General features: G+C 40.2%; 1 gene segment (V, D, J or C); it reads right to left on the bottom strand.

Moving 5' to 3' along the window:
- Positions 1–8825: 8825 nt before the first annotated feature.
- Positions 8826–9434, bottom strand: LOC120853725. The segment is given in 2 exon segments: positions 8826–9169; positions 9386–9434. Coding segments are annotated over 2 exon segments (393 nt in total).
- Positions 9435–24230: the final 14796 nt, after the last annotated feature.

Below are 24230 nucleotides of genomic sequence, written 5' to 3'. Positions count from 1 at the left end.
TACTAAATGGTCATACTTGGGTCTCACTCCAGAAAGAGACAGAAGTAGCAATCTTCAGCCTACCCACTCCCAATACTCAAGTACATTGAGATAAAAGCTACTAAGGAGAAATGTGTTTCTATATGATGCATCCAAGAAAATGATAATGGCCTCACTTCTGGGCTCAGTCAGAGAGTAGTTCTGATGGACGAGCTGCTTGAACTGGAACTTACACCACCACTAGATTTCTTAATAAAGAATGGGGTAAGGGAATTCTGGCACTGGTTAACTCAGTATGATTTGGGATGTATCTGGGTGCAAACATAAATTTATATTAGAGAAACTAATGTGGTCTTAATCTCAGAGGACAAAACATATTGTTTAAAGAAATATTAATTTTCAGAACCACATTTGTCAAACTGTTGGACTAAAATATACACAGATACTATTTAGATGGATGGAGGGATACCTACATACACACAGGATTGAGAGATGGAAACTGAAGCAAATATGAAGGTAAACATTTGATATTTAAAGATCCTCTCTGGCTCCTTGAAGAATCTGTGTATGTGCTGCTAAGTCACTTCAGTTGTGTCCGACTCTATGTGACCCTACAGACGGCAGCCCACCAGGCTCCTCCGTCCCTGGGATTCCCCAGGCAAGAACACTGGAGTGGGTTGCCATTTCCTTCTCCAATGCATGAAAGTGGAAAGTGAAAATTGAAAGTGAAGTCGCTCAGTCGTGTCCGACTGTTAGCGACCCCATGGACTGCAGCATACCAGGCTCCTCGGTCCATGGGATTTTCCAGGCAAGAGTACCTGAGTGGGGCACCATTGCCTTCTCTGCTGTGTATGTGAGACAAAAGTCAATCTTCTCTGAAGCAGCGTTGCCCCTCTGTGGCCATATAGAGCTATTACTCTGAATGACTTTATCCAGCTTCTTAAAATGGGGAAAAGACAAGTTTCTTCAGTAAGTGGTGTTGACCATACTGAACACCTACAAGGATAAGACTAAAACTAAAATATAACACAACATATATAAATATAAACTCAAAATGGATTAAAGACTGAAATGTAAGACCTGAAACCTTAAAACTCATAAAAGAAAATAAAGGCAGTATGCTCATTGATGTTCCTCTTTGCAATATTTTTTTCTGTCTCAAAGGCAAGGGCAACAAAAGCAAAAATAAATAAACGGGACCTAATCAAACTAAAATCTAATGCATAGCAAAGAAACCACCAGCAAAAATAAAAGGCAAACTACTGAATGGGAGTAAATATCTTTAATAAGGGGTTAGTATCCAAAATACAAAGACATCATATACCTCAATATCAAAAACACAGTCTGACTGAAGAAGGGGCATAGGACCTGAGTAGCCATTTTTCCAAAGAGATAGCCAACAGGTACATGAGAAGATACCGAAAGTCTCTAATATTCAGAAAAATAGCAAATCTATGTCAAAATGAGGTGTCACTTCACATCTATCAGTTTGGTTATCATCAAAAGAAAAAAAAATAACAAGTGTGGTGAGGAGGCAGAGGAGAGGAAACCCTAGTGCACTGCTGCTGGGTTGGAAATTGCTGCAGCTACTATGGAAATTAAAAGACGCTTACTCCTTGGAAGAAAAGTTATGACCAACCTAGACAGTATATTCAAAAGCCGAGACATTACTTTGCTGACTAAGGTCCGTCTAGTCAAGGCTATGGTTTTTCCTGTGGTCATGTGTGAATGTGAGAGTTGGACTGTGAAGACGGCTGAGCATCGAAGAATTGACGCTTTTGAACTGTGGTGTTGGAGAAGACTCTTGAGAGTCCCTTGGACTGCAAGGAGATCCAACCAGTCCATTCTGAAGGAGATCAACCCTGGGATTTCTTTGGAAGGAATGATGCTAAAGCTGAAGCTCCAGTTCTTTGGACACCTCATGCGAAGAGTTGACTCATTGGAAAAGACTCTGATGCTGGGAGGGATTGGGGGCAGGAGGAGAAGGGGACGACCCAGGATGAGATGGCTGGATGGCATTACAGACTCGATGGACGTGAGTCTGAGTGAGCGCCAGGAGATGGTGATGGACAGGGAGGCCTGGCGTGCTGCAATTCATGGGGTTGCAAAGAGTCAGACACGACTGAGCGACTGAACTGAACTGAACTGAACTATGGAAAACATTATGGAGATTCCTTTCAAAACACTAAAAATATAACTCCATATAACCCAGCAATTCCACTCCTGGGTATTTATCCAAAGAAAACAAAAACGCTTCAAAATGGTATCTGCACCCAAATGTTTATAGCAGCATTATTTACAATAACCAAGATCCAGAACCAAGCTAAGTGTTCATTCAGAGATGAATGGATAGAGAAAATACTGACCTTTCATCTAACTATCTATCTACACACACACACACACCACAATGGAACATTAATCAAATACAAAAAAGAATGTAATTGTGCCAAATGGAACAACGTGGATAGATATGAAGTGTATTAAACTTAGTGAAATAAGTCAGACAGAGAAAGACAAATACTGTGTTTTTTTAATTTTTATATCATATATAAAAACAAAGCAAAACAAAGGAACAAATAGGACAAAAACAGAATCACAGGGACAGGGAACAAACGGCAGACTGCAAAGTATTTCCCCATAAAAGATGAGTTTATTTGAGATCACCAACGGACTGCAGTTCCGGATCAGCAACAATGAGGAGCCATATGCAAGTTTCCACTGGACAAGGAAAGAAAATGCTTTTATAGAGAAGATATGGAAACTGGGACAGTGATAGTAAACAGAGTGCCCTTAACTTTCTATTGACTGCATCCTGACCAGGGAAGAAGGGGCTTCTTTTCTCTTTGCCCCCCGTGATGTCCACAAGTCAGGAGAGCTCCCCCTCTTCTGCCAGCTCTATTTAATTGAGATTCCTGTGCATTAAATTTTTGTACCTTATAGGAGAGAGTCAGAAAAATATTTAACTCTGTAAGAGGAGGGAGCCATGGTGGTGGAAGTAAGATGTTGGAGTGATTCAAGAAGGAGTCTTGAGCCATGGAATCCAGGTGGCTTCCAGAAACTACAAAATGAAAGGAAACAGATTCTTCCTAGAGAATCTGGAAGGAAACAACCCTGCCGAGACCTTGACTGTAGACAGCAAAACAGATTTTAGATTTCTTGCATCCAGAACTATAAGATATTTTGTAAGTGATCAAGTTCATATTAAACATTGAGCAAATATTTTCTGTTCACTTTGCTGCACTCACAGGATGGGACAGATTGTGGTGAAACAGACCTGAACATTCTTGAGACACCCAACCAAGCTGGATAATATATTTACTGGAGAGATTTCTATCTTCTTTTAGTTGCTTTCAATGTTTACTGTTTTGGAGTCCAGCATACTTGGAAAATATTTATTTTAATTCTATCCTCTTATCAGCTATTCTTTTAGTTACAAGTTAGAGGTGCTAGTGCAGAAGGAGATACAGATTGGGAAGGGAAAAGACCAAATCCCAAATCTGTAGGGTTAAAAAGTGTTTGTGGTTATAACTATACCAATGTGGGTAAGAAATACTAAGTATTGCAAATGCCTTATGGTGACCTCACGGAGGCCTCATGGTGTGACTGTGGCTGGAGGAGGGGCTGAGCCCCACGAAGGGTGTGTGTACCCGCTGCAGGTGCCTGGGGAGCGCTGTGCTGTACAGCACAGAAGTAAGAGCCTGAGTCTGTGGTCTGTGAAGAGAAAATGTGCAGTGAGTTGCAGCATTCTGTAGGGACTGTGGTGGCCTTTAATCTTCCGTCCTGTTTTGTCCCTAAAGGAAAGTAAACCAGATGAATGAGACAGCCCCCAGGGTTCTTATTACCAATTCACACTCTGTGGGGAAGTGGAAAAATTACACCAATATGTGGAGTTGACTCCCTCCTGGAGATTCAGTGCTGGGGGACTCTGCTCAACATTCACTTCTCACACACCTGATGAGGAAAGAGAAGTAGTCACAGGTGAGGGTCACCTTAGCTCCTACAAAACCCTGAAACTGCACTGCCCCCCAATCCCCATAGATGATGAAAAGGATAGAAAGTCTGCAAGTCTTGTCAGCCCCTCTCTCTCCCTTAAAAATGCAGAAGCTGGTCAATCCTTCAGAGTCCCCTGTGGGTCAGCCCCAACTCACAGCAAACCTGGGAAAACAAAAGCCCCAACACAGTGCCTGCTAGCCTCTTCATGATGCTTCATTTTCTTACTGAGACATTTCCGCTGTAAAATACTTCACTGAACCCTGAGGGGGTGAACGTCATAAGTCCATGCAGAAATGTTCTTGCTCCTACAGCCAATCAGCTCACCCAGCTTCCTTACTTTGTGACAGGAAGTCCCACCCTCCCACCTCAACCAATTCAGAATGGACTGGAGAGGAGTGGAGTGAAAGTGGGAAATAGAAAGGTCATTATGTTAGGACTTGAGGGGCATGTTTTAAGAACATTGCAAAGAAGGCAAACTCTGATTTGGAATTTGTGGAGGATTTTAGGGAAGAAAAAACAAAACTTAATTATCTAGCTGGTGTGGATGCAAGAGACTTTTGCAAAATGAAATATTATTTCCCAAGAGTTTTCAGGATCTTTTTTTCCCATCTCTTATGCACTCACCTGTGATTCTGAAGGGTGCTCACAAATCAACACAATATTCATAACAGTCTTGCCTAAAACATTTTGCAGTATTAAACAACTTTACTTTTAAATTTTATATATATATGTATATATATATATATATATATATATATAAACTGAACCTACATAAAGAGTGATTTTTTTGTCACTTTGTGAGCATTGAAAGATGGAGTAGCCATCATAGTCAACCAAAGAGTCTGAAATGCAGTAATCGGATGCAATTTCAAAAACGACAGAATGATCTCTGTTTGGATCCAAGACAAACCATTCAACCTGACCAATAATGCTAAAGAAGCTGAAGTTGAATGGTTCTATGAAGACCTACAAGACCCTCTAGAACTAACACCCAAAGAAGTTGTGCTTTCCATTATAGGAGACTGGAATGCAAACGTAGGAAGTCAAGAAATACCTGGAGTAACAGGCAAATTTTGCCTTGGAGTACAGAATGAAGCAGGGCAAAGGCTAACAGAGTTTTGCCATGAGAACTCACTGGCCATAGCAAACAATCTCTTCCAACAACACAAGAGAGGACTCTACACATGGACATCACCAGATGGTCAATACCGAAATCAGACTGATTATATTCTTTGCAGCCAAAGATGGAGAAGCTCTATACAGTCAGCAAAAACAAGACCAGGAGCTGACTATGGCTCAGATCATGAACTCCTTGTTGCCAAATTCAGACTTAAATTGAAGAAAGTAGGGAAAACCACAAGACCATTCAAGTATGGCCTAAATCAAATCCCTTATGACTATACAGCGGCAGTGACAAATAGATTCAAGGGATCAGAGCTGACAGGCAGAGTGCCTGAAACCTATGGACGGAGGCATATGACACTGTACCAGACTCAGGAATCAAGACCGTCCCCAAGAAAAAGAAATGCAAAGAGGCAAAATGGTTGTCTGAGGAGGCTTTACAAATAGCTGTGAAGAAGAGAAGTGAAAAGCAAAGGAGAAGAGGAAAAATATACCCATTTAATGCAGAGATTCAAAGAATAGCAGAGAGAGATAAGAAAGCCTTTCTCAGTGATCAATGCAAAGAAATAGAGGAAAACAATAGAATGGGAAAGATTAGAGAATTCTTCAAGAAAATTAAAGATACCAAGGGAAAATTTCATGCAAAGATGGGCACAATAAAAGACAGAAATGGTATGGACCTAACAGAAGCAGAAGATATTAAGAAGAGGTGGCAAGAATACACAGAAGAACTATACAAAAATGATCTTCACAACCCAGATAACCACAATGGTGTGATCACTCACCTAGGGCCAGACATCCTGGAATGTGAAGTCAAGTGGGCCTTAGAAAGCATCACTACAAACAAAGCTAGTAGAGGTGATGGAATTCCAGTTGAGCTATTTCAAATCCTAAAAGATGATGCTGTGAAAGTGTTGTGCTCAATATGCCAGCAAATTTGGAAAACTCAGCAGTGGCCACAGGACTGGAAAAGGTCAGTTTTCATTCCAATCCCAAAGAAAGGCAATGCCAAAGAATGTTCAAACTATTGCACAATTGCACTCATCTCACATGCTAGCAAAGTATTGCTCATAATTCTCCAAGCCAAATTCAACAGTACATGAAGCATGAACTTCCAGATGTTCAAGCTGGATTTAGAAAAAGCTGAGGAACCAGAGATCAAATTGCCAACATCCTCTGGATCCCTGAAAAAGCAAGAAAGTTCCAGAAAAACATCTATTTCTGCTTTATTGACTAAGCCAAAGCCTTTGACTGTGTAGATCACAGCAAACTGTGGAAAATTCTTAAAGAGATGGGAATACCAGACCACCTGACCTGCCTCCTGAGTAATCTGTATGCAGGTCAAGAAGCAACAGTTAGAACTGGACATGGAACAATAGACTGGTTCCAAATTGGGAAAGGAGTATGTCAAGGCTGTATATTGTCACCCTGCTTATTAACTTATATGCAGAGTACATCGTGAGAAATGCTGGACTGGAGGAAACACAAGCTGGAATCAAGATTGCTGGGAGGAATATCAATAACCTCAGATATGCAGATGACACCACCCTTATAGCAGAAAGTGAGGAGGAACTAAAGAGCTTCCTGATGGAAGTGCAAGAGGAGAGTGAAAAAGTTGGCTTAAAGCTCAACATTCAGAAAACTAAGATCATGGCATCCGGTCCCATCACTTCATGGCAAATAAATGGAGAAATAGTGGAAACAGTGTCAGAAATTTATTTTTTTTGGCTCCAAAATCACTGCAGATGGTGACTGCAGCCATGAAATTAAAAGACACTTGCTTCTTGCAAGAAAAGTTATGACCAACCTAGACAGCTTATTAAAAACCAAAGACATTACTTTGCCCACAAATGTCTGTCTAGTCAAAGATATGATTTTTCCAGTAGTCATGTATGTATGTGAGAGTTGGACTACAAAGAAAACGAGCACTGAAGAATTGATACTTTTGTATTTTGGTGTAGAAGACTCTTGAAAGAGCCTTGGACTGCAAGGAGATCCAACCAGTCCATCCTAAAGGAAATCAGTCTTGAATATTCATTGGAAGTATTGATGCTGAAGCTGACACTCCAATACTTTGGCCACCTGATGTGAAGAACTGACTCATTTGAAAAGACCCTGAAGCTGGGAAAGATTGAAGCTGGGGGGAGAAGGGAATGACAGAGATGGATGACAGATTGGATGGCATCACCGACTCATGAGTTGGAGTAAGATCCAGGAGTTTGTGATGGATAGGGAGGCTTCATGTTCTGCAGTCCACGGTGTCTCAAAGAGTTGGAAACAACTGAGTGACTAAAGTGAACTGAGGGAAAATGTGGGTACAGAATCACTGTTTAAATAAATATGTGCATGTTGAATAACACTATTCCTGGACTGTGACACCGGTAAGACAGAACAGTCTTTTTTATTTTGAGCAACTCTACTGAGGTATAAGTGACATTCCATAAAGTTCATCCATTTTGAAATTCCAGTTTAATAATTTTAATAAATTATCCTTCATCCTCAACTATACTTATTCTCTATTTCCATGCCTGGCAGGATAGAGGAGCCTAGTGTGCTGCAGTCCATGGGATCACAAAGAATCAGGCATGACTTAGTGACTGAACAGCGATAACAACATTAGCAAGAAGCATAGTTTTGCTGTGGTCTTTATTCAAAAGCTGTTAGAGCAAACAGAGGGATGCCAAGTTAACAAAGAGGGTACTGTAGCAGCTTTGATCTGTCTTAACTAGCTGGAAGTATCTTTCCCAGAATGTGCTTCCCATATTGTTCTGGCTTAGGGTTGGCCACAAAAGAAGTTAGTGTGACATGTGGAAGGTCGTTGTGATGAAGCAGCCACAGCTTTTATGTTTGGGTTGGTGCGGGGCTCCAGGGACTATGGTTACTCACAGGTGTTCCTCCTGATCTGATAGCTCATTGTTGACTCACGACCCCTCCACTTCCCACCAGACCTCCTCCTCATCTTCCGTTTGTCTTGGGCCAAGTATGTATGTAGCCAAGTAAGTGTGTATGTATGCCAAATGACACTCACTTCTCCTAAGCTCACCCTCTACTGTGAGACTGAAGGAGGTGAGACATAGACAAGTTTTAGTGTGTCTACGTGGGTTCCATTACCCTCATGGTTCTAGTATGTCCTTATGAGTCACAGTTTGTCTATGCTTCAGTCTCTCCCTAACTTTGCTCTAGCTGATTAACAATGAATTCAGTCTCAACACCAGATCCAAAGATAACAGCTTTGTATACACTCTTCCACCAGATCTAGCAATTGCCTCAGTTCTAATCTTCATCATTAATTTCTTATTTGATACCACTGGTGATCTGCTTCTCTGATTGTACCTTAAGTGACACAAGTCTAAGAAAGGACTAAGGAAATGATTTTCATGATGATTTCAGATAACTATACCCAGATTTGTGACATTAGTGTATTTTAGTGAAACTGTCACTTTTAATTAACTTTGGAATAAGTTTAGACAACTTTACACATGTTCTGTATGATTAATTTAGTCAAAAATTCAAGAGGAGAATGTAAACAGTAGAAAGTTTCTCTGGACATAGAAGAAGCTTTAATTTAGAATTAAATTTTCTGATTCAGACCACACATTAAGCAATCACATGATTACTATTTCTTGTCTGGGGTCTGCAGGTGTGCATTTCAGCTGGAGTCCTGCAGCAGTGGAGCTCTCTTATTAAGCTCTGGGGTTTTTATTAAGCTCTGTACGGCTTTTCCCATTACTTCAAGCATTGTGATCATGTTCTTTTGTACTTGTACTTGAGAGCTCCCTTAGAGCACAGAAGTACTTTGCCGAGTCTTCCAGCTGTAAGGCTGAAATGGTGAGGCTGATGGATTTATCTGCTTTCTGGAAGTTTACAGAGTAGCGGCCATTCGCTGCATTCCCGTGTTCTGAATGTTGATGAATAAGGAGAGTCATCTGTCCCCTGGGAAGCTGCTTGTACCAATAAATGGAGTAGTAGTAGGTGAACCAACCTATTCCATACTGACAGTTAAAAATGACTAACTGCCCCGCTTGCTTGATTATGTCTGACTGGTCTTGAGTAACTTTCTGGGCCACACAAGATCCTGTGGAAAATGTGAGAAAACAGAGCCAAAATAGGAACAAAATAATGCAGAAATTAATTTTGGACTGACTCAAAAATTTATAAGCCAAACTGAAATCACAAGACGCTTGCTTTTCCCCAATCCTCTTTTCCTCCCCAAGTCCCTGTGAAGCTCCACATGCCTGTGTGCGGTCCCTTCACCCTGAACACACGCACCCATGTTTGGAAGCATCCCTACCGGAGAAGGCAAAGGCCAGGAACACCCAGAGCAGGCTGGAGAGCGGCATGAGGCACGGATTCTGTACATAAATGTGTTTAATTCTGCCTCAAGCTAAGAATTCTTTAAGTGCCTGACAGCACATATACACGGCACCTGGCTCCTGTATGGCTCCTCCCCCAGACAGGAAGTGGGGTTTGTCATGTTCCTAGACCAGCTTGTCTGTGCCCAGAAGGGAAAAAGTCTTGCTCACTACAAACCTTTACTTTGGCTACTTGTCTTTCCCTGGTCATTAAGTTTGGCAGATCCTGAAAAGGGGCATGAAGAAAGCAATTAATGTTAAAGGTTTAAACTGAGGGAAACTGAAGGTTAAACAAGTTGACATACATTGGTATTTATTCAGTAAAATAATTTTGCCATCCTGTTTAAGATATAACTTAGTATAGCCTCTGAAACATTCTTGTAATCGACTAATTGGTCATTCATTTAGCCTATACTTACTTTTCTCCATCCAGAATCTAGTAACTGTTTTAAAACTTCCACAGATCTTAGGCCTTCTGAGTGAAAAGCAATCTTAACCAAAGTAATTAATATCTCATCTTTTTTTTTTTTTTTTTTACTTAATTCCAGGACTCTACTTAGGTTTTTCAATAAATAAAACTACTTCAACATGAAATGATTTTAAAACATCAGTTCATCTGAATTTCAGCGTCTGTTCTTTGGTTTATATTTAAATGAAATTATAACTGGAATAAAATATTATTCTTTTGAAATCTGATATTGAGTCTTATGTATTAGACTTTGAGGGAAATCAGGCTATTCAATCCTGTTGCCTCTAAATGTACAATTGTACTTATTAGATCATGTGTACTGCTGCTGCTGCTGCTAAGTCGCTTCAGTCGTGTCCGACTCTGTGCGACCCCATAGACGGCAGCCCACCAGGCTCCCCCGTCCCTCATCCAAATGTCACATTTTCTATCTCATTGGTTCAGAGTATTCAGTCTAACTTCTCAGTCACTCATTATTATTTCTCTTTGTAAAATAAAGTTAAGATAAACATGCCAGATCTTTCTCTGATGTACTGCTATAATGCACTTCTACAAAACTCAGTATCTACAGACTGCAGGCACTTAGTACCTGTCAATACCACAGAAGTTGGTGACTGAAGCTCTGTGCACTGTTTCATGTTCATGTGGAATGTAGCTGTCAATCTTGCATTTGGTTTCAGTGTCGTAATGGATGAATTAATGTAAAAGAATGAAAGGCAAATAGACAAGTAGAAAAGAAACACACAGGCAAGGTCTAAAACAATGCCAGTTCATGGAATTTAAGATCAAAATGACTCATGAATGAGTGAAGCAGGGAGGCGAGTTTGTATTTATCTGGGACTTCTACTCTTCTGTCCCATTTGACTTCTGAGTGCTGGCAGGTAGCTAATGCCTGGGCTTGAAATTATTTGTAACTAAGCAGAGGAGATCATGAATGACTGCATCAGCCTGTGCAGCAGCATGATGTTATAAAATATAGATATATATTAATATAATAATCACATAAATATTAATAAATTGATATTGATGACATTTTTATCAAAATACAGACCATAATCTTATACATCAGTTTTTATACATGCTCTTTGGTTTTGATATGAAGCTTTATGAAGTTTTAGCACATATATAGGTTCTTGTACCACCACTAAAATCATGACACATCTCTCTAAAGAAACCCTCTTTGCATACCCTCCATATCTCTGCAACTGTTTATAATCCCAGTAACTACTAATCTCATTTTTATCTCTATGTTTTGTCCTTTTGAGGATGTTGTATAAGTATAATCACACCATATATACAATCATAATAATCCAATAAGTGTAGACATACATCATGTAGCCTCTGAGACTGATTTTTCTTTCATTCAGCATAACATCCTGAGATCCATCCTGGCTATTGTTGTTTAGTTGCTAAGTCATGTCATACTCTTTTTAGACCCCATGTACTGTAGACTGCCAGGCCACTCTGTCCTTGGAATTTTCCAGAGAAGAATACTGGAGGGGTTGCCATTTCCTTCTCCAGGGGATCTTCCTGACCCAGGCATCAAACCTGGGTCTTCTGCACTGCAGGCAGATTCTTTACCACTGACCCATCTAGGAATCCCCATCTAAGCTATTGCAAGTATCAACAGTCTGTTTCTTTTAATAACTACAGAATCACCAACTTACGATGTTTTGACTTCAGATTTTCAACTTTACAGTGATAAGAAAGTAATACACATTCAGTGGTAACCATACTTTGAATTTGTAAATTTGGTCTTTTCCCATGCTAACAAGATGTGGTGTATATTCTCTGGTGATTCTTGGCAGCAGCAGTGAGCTGAGCTCCTGGCCTGCCCTGAGATCATGATGGTAAACAACCAGCCCACTTGCATTCATTCTGTGCTCATACAGTCACTCTGCTTTTCACTTTCAGTGTATGTATTCTCAGTCACTACAGTCATGTCTGACTCTTTGCAACCTTATGGACTGAAGCCCACCAGGCTCCTCTGTCCATGAAATTCTCCAGGCAAGGTTATGGGAGTGGCCTGCCGTGTCCTCCTCCAGGGCATCTTCCTGATCCAGGGGTTGAACCCATTACTTGCATTGGCAGGCCAGCTCTTTACCATTGGTGCCACCTGGGAGGCCCACTTTCAGGTCAGTTCAGTTCAGTTCAGTTCAGTCGTTCAGTAATGTCTGACTCTTTGTGACCCCTTGCAGCACACCAATTTTACTACAGTACTCAAGGAATTGCATGAGATTTTCAACACTTTAGTATAAAATAGACTTTGTGTTAGATGATTTCTTCCAACTGTACACTAATGTAAATGTTGAGCACCTTTAAGTTAGGCTGGGTTAGGAATATGGATCTTTGTCAATACATGATATAGGACAAAGGTCTGTCTAGTCAAAGCTATGGTTTTTCCACCAGTCATGTATTGATGTGAGAGTTGGACCATAAAGAAAGCTGAGTGCTGAAGAATTGATGCTTTTGAACTGTGGTGTTGGAGAAGATTCTTGAGAGCCCCTCAGACATCAAGGAGATCAAAACAGTCAATCCTAAAATAAATGAACCCTGAATATTCGTTGGAAGGACTGATGAAGCTGAAGTTACAATACTTTGGCCACCTGATGCAAAGAACTGATTCATTGGAAAACACCCTGATGCTGGGAAAGACTGAAGCCAGGAGGAGAAGGGAACGACAGGATGAGATGGTTGGATGGCATCATCAACTTAATGGACATGAGTTTGAGCAGGCTTGGGGAGTTGGTGATGGACAGGGAAAACTGGTGTGCTACAGTCCATGGTTGCACAGAGACAGACATGACTGAGCAACTGAACTGAACTAAACTGATGGTCCATTTTGAGACTGCTCAAATTTTTGTATAAGACGTGATATTTAGGCCAAGTTTCAATTATTTCCCAACAATATTCAATTGTCCCAACCTCATTTGCTTATGAGACTATGTCACTTCTATTGAGTTGTCTTTGCACTTTTTCAAAATATAAGTTTTCCCAACCTGTGTAGATCTACCGCTATACACTTACAAAGTGACATAAACTTAATGATATTTATTCATTACCCTTAAAACATTATAGAACCTGCAGAATAGTTTTCTTTTTTATTATTAATATTTATAATTTGTGTTTTTGTTTTTTCCGTGGATAATTCTACCTAGGAATATATCAATGTTATTCATCTTTTTTAAAAAGTTGACTTTGTATTTATGGTTATCTTCATAGCATTCTTTGTATTTCACTAATCAAACATTTCATTATTGACTTCTTTGGTGATGAGTTTAATTTGCTTTTCCATCATCTTTTGCTACAAGTCTTGATAATAGTTTTTCAACTTTTTTTCTTTAGTGATATAAGTATTTAAAAAGATAAATTTCCTTCTATGCATTATTTTAGCTGCACCTCATACATGTTTATATCATGTACTCTCACAATATTTACTTTCAAAATATTTTCTAAAGTCATCGTAATTTTTTCTTTAACCCATGTTATTTTTAAGTTAGTGCATGTATTCCAAATGTTTGGAAGTTTTTAGGGACATCTTTTAACAACTGATTTTCTGTATCAATTCCATTTTGATGAAAGAATAAATTCTGTATACTTTCAGTTTTCTTAAATATATTAAGACTTTTTATGCACAAACAAATTGTGTGTGTGTGTTTCATCTGTACAGCAGGATGTGTCTGGAGCCTCAGCTGCAGGTTTGGGTACAGGCTGCAGGTGTCTGGGGAGCACTGTGCACTTGCTGCACAGAAGTAGGTGGCTGAGTCTCCAGGCTGGGAAGTTGTGACGTGCAATGAGAGCTGTTTGGCACTCTTATTGAGGAAAACTGTGAGTCTTCCATCTTCCATCTCATTCACAACTGAACGTATGGCTATCAAGAACGCAGGGCCTTTACCAGGATATTGTCGGTACCATGGGAAGTAGTCAAACAAACTGTTCTCATAACTACAGTTCAGAATGGAAATCTCTCCTTCCTGGACTGTCAGAGATCGAGGGCTCTGTTTGACCTGCTGTTGGTCACTTTTCTCCTTCTGTTGTCCATTCACCCCTGCTTAAATAGATAAAAGCCATTAATTTCATAAAATATATTTCTTTTTTTTAAGTTTCTATATGCATCAACTTGTTTGTAATCCAAGTTTCTCAGTCCCCCTAATTAACAAAATAGCCTAGGTTTTCTCCTCCACAACTTACAGACTAGATGAAGCCACAGGATCAAAAATGATGCTCCCAGTATCTTGTCCATTGTTTCTGGCCCCAGTGCTCAGCAGCAACTCAAGTTCCTCTTCTGCTCTTCTCAGCCAGCTAGAACTCTGACTTTACGTTCACACCTGCTTTTATTCTTTCAGCAGGCCTCACCCTTTCACAATTGCTTTCACTTAAACCTCTCTCTCTCAAAAGTACTAGTTCTCATTTGGTGCTAATTTAGAATCACCAAAAATCAAATTAATTGGGAATCAGAAATGCGCTCCCCCAATTTAAATGGATAAAGAGCATGTTAGAATTTCTCCCACACTATCCCCTTCTTCCTTTCCTTACACCTCCTAGAAGTTTAAAAATCATATATCAGGACAAGTTGATGTGTTAATAGGAAATAACGTTATATGACAATGGGGAAGAGAGAGACTCCCAAGAAGTCACAAGATTAGTATGTAGGAGACATTTCTTTCTCTCTCTCTCTCTCTCTCTCTCTCTTTGCAAACTACTTAAAGTCTACTGAGAATACACAAGGGGCAAAATATTTCATAACTAGCTAAACTTCCCTGATGGCTTCCCTGGTGGCTCAGACGGTAAAGAATCTGCCTGCCAAGCAGGAGACCAGGGTGTGTTCCCTAGGTCAGGAAGATCCCCTGGAGAAAGAAATGGCAATCCACCCCAGTATTCTTGCCTGGAGAATCCCATGGACCAAGGGAGCCTGGCAGGGTCACAATGTCTGAAACTACTGAGTAACTAACACTTTCACTTTCACAAGCTAAGTTTATGCATTAGAACATAAAGAATATATAGTCCTTTTGCCCTGGTGGAACTTAAATTTTAACACCATCGTTCAGATGTTTCCACACTTTACATGACCTTCAGAAGTAAAATAAATAAATAAATAAATAAATAAATAAATAAATTTCAATTTATATTTCTTCTAAAATATAAATTAGGCAAATAAAATATTTCCAAGAATAGGCATGGAGAAAACAAATTGAGAAGCACTAGAGTAATCTATTCTGGAGGATCTTTGATCTCCAAAGGATAAAATTGACTAGAAAAATTCTGCAGAATTCAGAAGATATGGGACCATGATCATTCCGTAATGAAACATTTTTGGTAGTTCTCATCCTTAGTTACATCTTAACCTCACAGGTAAAATACAAAAATGTGAAGGATCAGTTTGGCTTTTGAAGTCAACACATCAGGGTATAGAGACAGAAATTAAGGAGTGCCTCTTCCAGCACAGCAGGTAAGAAAGACTTGAGATGGGGGCGAGTGCCTAATGAAAAGACAGACACATTTAATTTGGCAAATGGGGAGTCAGGGAGCCCTCCCGCTGTCCATGGCAGGAAGACAAAATGGCTCCTTTCAGCCCACACTTTTATTGGTAGAAGACACAAAAGATCATTAGGGAATAGTTATACTGGAGAGTTTGATTAGCACACCATAAAGAGGGAGTAAAGTTAAGGCTCTGCTGTTGATCAGGAACATCTTGTTTTGTTTCCATGGGGACGGAGGCAGGTGTAGACAGTGAAGCGGATCAGAGAGCAAGTCCACCCAAGAATGTCCCTTCGGCTCGCTTACTAAGACAATCGCAAGGACGCAGTTTGCCGCACCGTCCAGTCACGGGGTAGATTCTGGTCTCCGCTCTGCCAGGGTGCAACAAAGGAGCTCATATTTTTGAAGCACAGAGAATAGTTTGCGGTCTCTGCATTGATGTGATCTCAGATACTCTCAAAGAAAAGCATCTTCACGGTTCAAAGGAAACAATGATATCCATTCCCACTTCACATACTAATCCATCTAGTCCAGCTCTCTAAGGGGATTTTTTATTGTTAAATTTTGGTGTGTTTTCTTTTTTATTCATTTTTTTGTTAACACATGTCTTCAGTATATATTTACTAGCGATACTAAGTGCCTACTAAATGGTCATACTTAGGTCTCATTTAAGAAAGAAACAGAAATAGCACTCTTCGGTCAACCCACTCCCAGTACTCAAGTACATTCAGATAAAAGCTACTAAAGAGAAATGTGTTTCTATATGATGGACCCAAGAAAATGATAATGGACTCACTTCTGGACTCAGTCAGAGAGTAGTTCTGATGGAGGAGCTGCTTGAACTGGAACTTATACCACCACTAGATTTCTTAGTAAAGAATGGGGTAAGGGAATTCTGGCACTGATTAACTCAGTATGATTGCAGTTTGGCATGTATCTGGGTGAAAACATTATACATTTATATTAGAGAAACTAAGGTGGCCTTAATCTTAAAGGACAATATATATTCTTTACAGAGATACTAACTCTCAAAGTCATACTTTTCAAACTGTTAGACAAATATACACAGATACTATTTAGGAAGATAGATGGACACATACATACATGCAAGAATGATAGATGTAAATTGAACCAACGTTGGAGATAAAAATTTGATAGATATTTAAAGGATCCTTTCTGGCTCCTTGAAGAATCTGTGTATGTGGGACAAAAGTTAATCTTCTCTGAAGCAGCGTTGCCCCTCTGTGGCCATACAGAGATATTACTCTGAATGACTTTATCCAGCTTCTTAAAATGGGGAAAAGACAAGTTTCTTCAGTAAGTGGTGTTGACCATACTGAACACCTACAAGGATAAGACTAAAACTAAAATATAACACAACATATATAAATATAAACTGAAAATGGATTAAAGACTGAAAAGTAAGACCTGAAACCTTAAAACTCATAAAAGAAAATATAGGCAGTATGCTCATTGATGTTCCTCTTTGCAATATTTTTTTCTGTCTCAAAGGCAAGGGTAACAAAAGCAAAAATAAATAAACGGGACCTAATCAAAGTAAAATCTAATGAACAGCAAAGAAACCACCAGCAAAAATAAAAGGCAAACTACTGAATGGGAGTAAATATTTGCAATTAGGGGTTAATATCCAAAATACATAAAGACATCATATACCTCAATATCAAAAACACAGTCTGACTGAAGAATGGGCATAGGACCTGAGTAGCCATTTTTCCAAAGAGATAGCCAACAAGTACATGAAAAGACATCCAAAGTCTCTAATATTCAGAAAAATAGCAAATCTATGTCAAAATGAGGTGTCACCTCACATCTATCAGTATGGCTATCACCAAAAGAAAAAAAATAACAAGTGTGGCGAGGAGGCAGAGGAGAGGAAACGCTAGTGCACTGCTGCTGGGTTGGAAATTGCTGCAGCTACTATGGAAAACATTATGGAGATTCCTCTCAAAACACTAAAAATATAACTTCCATATAACCCAGCAATTCCACTCCTGGGTATTTATCCAAAGAAAACAAAAACGCTTCAAAACTGTATCTGCACCCAAATGTTTATAGCAGCATTATTTACAATAACCAAGATCCAAAACCAAGCTAAGTGTTCATTCATAGATGAATGGATAGAGAAAATACCGATCTTTCATCTAACTATCTATACACACACACACTCTCTCTCTCTACAATGGAACATTAATCAAATATAAAAAAAGAATGTAATCATGCCAAATGTAACAACATGGATAGATACAGAGTGTATTATACTTAGTGAAATAAGTCAGACAGAGGAAGACAAATACTGTGTCTTTGTACTTATATATGCTACATAGAAGCAAAGCAAAACAAAGGAACAAATAGAACAAAAACAGAATCACAGGAACCAATGGCAGACTGCCAGGTATTTCCCCATAAAAGGTGATTTTATTTGAGATCACCAAAGGACTGCAGTCTGGATCAGCAACCATGAGGAGCCACATGCAAGTCCCCACTGGACAAGGAAAGGAAGTGCTTTTATAGAGAAGACAAGGAGATGTGGAGGGTTATAGTAAACAGAGTGCCCTTGACTTTCCATTGACCGCGTCCTCACCAGGGAAGAAGAGGCTTCTTTCATCTTCCCTTTGCCCTCTGTGATGTCCGCAGGTCGGGAGAGCTCCCCCTCTTCTTTCAGCTCTATTTAATTGAGGTTTCTGTGCATTAAATTTTCATACCTTATAGGACAGAGTCAGAAAGATATTTGATTCCAGGAGATGAGGGAGCCACGGTGGTGGAAGTAAGATGTTGGAGTGATTCAAGAAGGGGTCTTGAGCCATGGATACAAGTGGCTTCCAAGCTACAAAATGAAAGGAAACAGATTCTTCCTCAGAAAGCCTGGAAGGAATCAATCCTGCCAAGACCTTGATGTAGACAGCAAAACAGATTTTAGATTTCCTGCCTCCAGAACTATAAGAAATATTTTGTCAGTGATCAAGTTCATATCAAACATTGAGCAAATATTTTCTGTTCACTTTGTTGCGCTCATAGGATGGGATACCAGTGCTTACAGTTGCCTGTTGGGACACATCGTGGTGAGACAGACCTGAACATTCTTGAGACACCCAACCAAGCCGGATAATATATTTACTGGAGAGATTTCTCTCTTCTTTTAGTTGCTTTCAATGCTTACTGTTTTGGAGTCCAGCTTACTGTGGGAAATATTTATTTTAATTCTGTCATCTTATCAGATTCTTTTAGTTATAAGTTAGAGATTCTAGTGTGGAAGGAGATACAGATTGAGAAGGGAAAAGACCAAATCACAAATCTGTAGGGTTAAAAAGTGTTTGTGGTTATAACTATACCAACGTAGGTAAGAAATACTAAGTATTGCAAATGCCTTATGGTGACCTCGCGGAGGCCTCATGATGTGCCTGTGGCTGGAGGAGGGGCTGAGCCCCATGAAGGGTTTGTGTATGGGCTCCCTGTTTATTTTGCAACTTCCCATTCGTTATCTGTTTTACACAAAATATATTTTAGCTGTTAACTATTGCTATTTGTATTCTGCTTTTTGCCTCTAGTAGGTTATTTTAAAAGAAGAATAAGGGGTTTTAAAACATATGAAAGGCAAGTCTTTGCTTTTTCTCAGACTCTATGAATAATAATGGTTCTGTGTATATGGATTTTGAGGTAAAAAGGATGGAAAATGAGGACCTGTTTATTTTCACTGAGGTAAAATTGAAGTGATCTGTAGGCACAGGGATCAGATGGGCAGTTTGAGATTATTGCAGATGTTTACTAAAGGAAGTGTGAGAAATAGTGTATAAAAATAAAGCTTATTGCGAATCAATAATTATTATTGTGCACACAGTGGGTATTAGAGAAGTTAAATAGAAGAGAGAAAAGAAGTGAGGTGCAACCTGAGTGGGTCACTTGGAACTTTGCCAAAGCAATGTGTTTAACCTAGAATGCCTGTTATAGGCCACTGCTAGATAAAGAAAGCTTTTTTTACCTTCATACCCTATTGTCTAGACATACAAGAAGAAATAAGTTCACTACAGGTAGGTATAGTTGCACCTCCACTTTAGGGGGCTTCTTAGAGCCAGTGATGCAGCTGTCAGGCAGGTCACTAACTGGCCTCCAGTTCTTCCTGCAGCATCAGTGCCGAATCAGTGAGACCAGGACAGACCTGCCTATAATGAGTGTTATTCTCTTTTCAGTGTCTCTATTCTCTCTCAGTGTCTCTATTCAGATTTCCATCAGAACTCTGTTTGTTCTACAGAGGCAGGAGCATGGAATATAATGTCACTGATTCCCTATGAAGAGCATTCCCAACATGAGAAGGGTAGTGGGAAACATGGCTATGCAGGAAGGAAACTGAGATCCATTTTGTGGAAGATCTCCCCTGAGGAGCAGGAAGGAATGTGCCAGAAGGTGCTGAGTCTTTATTACAGGGAAATCTGAGATTCAAAGGATCCCAATGTAAGCAAGTTCTAGTGACTATCAGGAAGAAATGAGTCCTTGACAATTATGCTGCTGGTGCTGAGCCTATTCAAATGTACACCTCAGTGAGCTGTGAGGTACAGAAGCTCCTGAGGGGGTGTGGAAATGGAGCTTTTATTAAAGGTGACATTTAAAGTTTCTGCAACATCACCTGGAGGTCAACAACTGGAACAAATCCTTTCTTGAGTATTTCGTGCTCTGTTTCCTCTCTGTTCTTACCAGGGTTGAATTTCTTCCCATTATATTCTGACAAGAGTGTTTTCAGGGTTTCCCATATTCAATTTTTGTTGTTGTTGTTGTTTTTCAGTTGCTAAGTTGTGTCCAACTCTTTGTGACCTCATGGACTGCAGCATGCCAGGCTTCCCTGCCCTTCACTATCTCCCAGAATATGCTCAAACTCATGTCTCCTGGTAGCTCAATTGGTAAAGAATCCACCTGCAATGCAGGAGACCCCATATGGATTCCTGGGTCAGGAAGATCCACTGGAGAAGGATAGGTTACCCACTCCAAGATTCTTGGGCTACCCTGGTGGCTCAGCTGGTAAAGAATCCACCTGCAATGTGGGAGACCTGGGTTCAATCCCTGGTTGGGGAAGATCCCCTGGAGAAGGGAAAGGCTACTCACTTCAGTATTCTGGCCTGGAGAATCCCATGGACTGTATAGTCCATGGGTTTGCAAAGATTTGGACATAGCTGAGTGACTTTCACTCACGTGTTCACTGAGTCGATGATAGCAATGGCAACCCACTCCAGTACTCTTGCCTGGAAAATCTCATGGATGGAGGAGCATGGTAGGCTGCAGTCCATGAGGTTGCCAAGAGTCGGACACAACTGAGCAACTTCACTTTCACTTTTCACTTTCATGCATTGGAGAAAGACATGGCAACCCACTCCAGTGTTCTTGCCTGGAGAATCCCAGGGACGGGAGAGCCTGGTGGGCTGCCATCTATGGGGTCACACAGAGTCGGACACAACTGAAGTGACTTAGCAGCAGCAGCAGCCATCCTACTACATCATCCTCTGTTGCCATTTTCTCCTGCCCTTGATTTTTCCCAGATCAAGATCTTGATTTTTCCCAGATTTTGAGGTCATTTGCAGAAATAAGAATAATAATACTAATGAAAATTTGTTTTTCAACTTGATATAATATATTTATGTATTACATTAACCAATTTTAACTCCCTCTCCAACTTGCTTACATGTAGTAACATAAGAGATGCTAAAATAAGTCAATGTTATATGTTATTATATCTCAGTAGTGAAGATACTGGATTCAATGGGAGGGTATGTCTTAGGTAGAAAAGAAAATAACATCATTCACAAAGGGACAAATGAACTTGCTATAATCTTCACAGAATATGTTTAGAATATTTTGATTTGAATGAGGAATTACTGCATCATATTAGCAAGAAGTGTGGTCCTAGAGAAGACTCTTGAGAGGCCCTTGGATTGCAAGGAGATGAAACCAGTCAATCCTAAAGGAAATCAACCCTGAATATTCATTGGAAGGACTGATACTGAAGCTGAAACTTCAGTACTTTGGCCACTTGGTGAGAAAAGCCAACTCATTGGCTCAAAAGACCCTGATGCTGGGAAAGATTGAAGGCAAAAGAAGAAGACAGCAGGAGAGGCTGAGGTGGTTGGATGGTATCACCAACTCAGTCGACATGAATTTGAGCAAACTCCAAAAGATAGTGGGAGATAGAGGATCCTGCAGTCCATAGGATCACAGAGTCAGACACGACTTAGTGACTGAACAGCAACAAAAACATTAGCAAGAAGCATGGTTTTGCTATGGTCTTTATTCAAAAGCTGTTAAAGAGTACAGATGGATGCCACGTTAACAAAGAGGATACTGTAGCAGCTTTGTACTATCTTAACTAGAAATATCTTTCCCAGAATGTGCTTCCCATATTTTTCTGGGTTAGGGTTGGCCACAAAAGAAATTTGTGTGACATTCGGAAGGTCGTTTTGATGAAGCAGCCACAGTTTTTATGTTTGGGGGGTTGGTGCAGGGCTCCAGGGACTATAGTTACTCACTCATGTTGCTGCTGATCCAATAGCTTATCTTATCATTGATTCACAACCCTTCCACTTCCCACCAAACCTCCTCCCCATCTTCTCTTTGTCTTGGACCAAGTAGGTATGTTAGCATGATGCCAAATGACACTCACTTTTCCTAAGGTCACTCACTTCTGTGAAACTGAAGGAGGTGAGACATAGACAAGTTTTAGTGTGTCTGTGTGGGTTCCATTACCCTCATGGTTCTGGTATGTCCTTATGAGTCACAGTTTGCCCATGCTTTGGGCTATATCCAACTTTGTTCTACAAATACTAATCTAGTTGATTAACAATGAATTCAGTCTCAGCACCACATACAAAGATAGCAGCTTTGTATACACTCTTCCACCAGATCTAGCAATTGCCTGAGTTTTAATCTTCATAACCAATTTCTTATTTGACAGCACTGGTAATCTGCTTCTCTGATTGTATCTTAAGTGACACAAGTCTAAGAAGAAAGGACTTAGGAAATAATTTCATGATGATTCTAGATAACCAGACCCAGGTTCAGAGAAGGCAGTGGCATCCCACTCCAGTACTCTTGCCTGGAAAATCCCATGGATGGAGGAGCCTGGTGGGCTGCAGTCCATGGGGTCGCTAAGAGTTGGACACGACGGAGTGACTTCACTTTCATTTTTCATTTTCATGCATTGGAGAAGGAAACGGCAACCCACTCCAGTGTTCTCACCTGGAGAATCACAAGGACGGGGGAGCCTGGTAGGCTGCCGTCTATGGGGTCGCACAGAGTCGGACACGACTGAAGTGACTTAGCAGACCCAGGTTTGGGATGTGAGTGTAGTTTAGTGAAACTGTCACTTTACATTATTATAGAGAACGTTTACAACTTTAGACAAGGTTACACATGCTCTGCATGATTGATTTAAAGTCAAGAATTCAAGAGGAGAATATTAGTAGAAAGTCACTCAGGACACCTGCTTCCAAATTACATAGAAGAAGCTTTTATTTAGAATCAAATCTTCTGATCCAGATCACAGATTAAGGAACCACAGGACTACTATTTCTTGTCTGGGGTCTGCAGCTGTACACTTCAACCTGGGTCCCGCAGCAGGGAGACTCTCTCTTATTAAGCTCTGGGGTTTTTGTTCAGCTTTTCCCATTACTTCAAGCACTGTGCGTTCCCAGAGAGCACAGAAGTATTTTCCAGAATGCTCCAGCTTTAAGGATGAAATGGTGAGGCTGATGAACTTATGTGCTTTCTGAAAGTTTACAGAGTAGTGGCTGTCCCTTGCATTCCCATCTTCTGAATACTGATGAATGAGGTAAGTCATCTCTCCACTGGGAAGCTGCTTGTACCAAAATATCCAGTAGGTGTACATGTTCCAACTTGTTTCATACCGACAGTTCAGGATGACTACGTTCCGCACTTGACTGGTTATGTCTGGCTGCTATTGAGTAAGTTTCTGAGCCACACTAGATCCTGTGGACAAAAACAAGAAAATAGAGCTGAAATAGTGAACAAAATAATGTAGAAATTCAACTAATTTTGGACCCAAATATTTACAAACCATACTGAAATCATAAGATGCTTGCTTTTCCCCAATCCTCCTTTCCTCCCCAAGTCCCTGTGAAGCACCATGCGACTGTGTGCAGTCCCTTTACCCTGAACACACACACCCATGCTTGAGAGCATCCCTACCAGAGAAGGTGGAGGCCAGGAACACCCAGAGCAGACTGGAGAGAGGCATGAGGCATGGATTCCCCTACACAAATATGCTCATTTCTGCCTCAAACTAAGATTTCAGTGTCTTTGAGTGCCTGGCAGCACATATACACGGTAACTGGTTCCTGTGTGACTCCTCCCAAACAGGAAGTAGGGTGTCATGTTCATCGACCACGTGGTCTGTGTACAGATAAAGACTGGCTCACCACACACCTTTACTTTGTCTACTTTTCTTTCCCTGGTCATTAAGTTTGGCAGAGCCTGAAAAGGGGCATGAAGAAAGCAATTAATATTAAAGGTTTGAACTGAAGGAAACTGAAGATTAAACAGGTTGACATACATTTATTTTTTTTTTTTAATTTTTACTTATTTATTTATTTTTTATTTTACTTTACAATTCTGTATTGGTTTTGCCATTCATTGACATGAATCCATCACGGGTGTACATGCGTTCCCAAACATGAACCCCCTCCCACCCCCCTCCCCACAACATCTCTCTGGGTCATCCCCGTGTACCAGCCCCAAGCATGCCGTATCCTGTATTGGACATAGAGTGGCGATTCGATTCTTACATGATATTATACATGTTTCAATGTCATTCTCCCAAATCA

The sequence above is a fragment of the Oryx dammah genome, unplaced genomic scaffold, assembly GCF_014754425.2.
Source record: "Oryx dammah isolate SB20612 unplaced genomic scaffold, SCBI_Odam_1.1 HiC_scaffold_26, whole genome shotgun sequence".
Classification (NCBI taxonomy): Eukaryota; Metazoa; Chordata; class Mammalia; order Artiodactyla; family Bovidae; genus Oryx; species Oryx dammah.
This window is presented reverse-complemented; position numbering and strand designations above follow the sequence as displayed.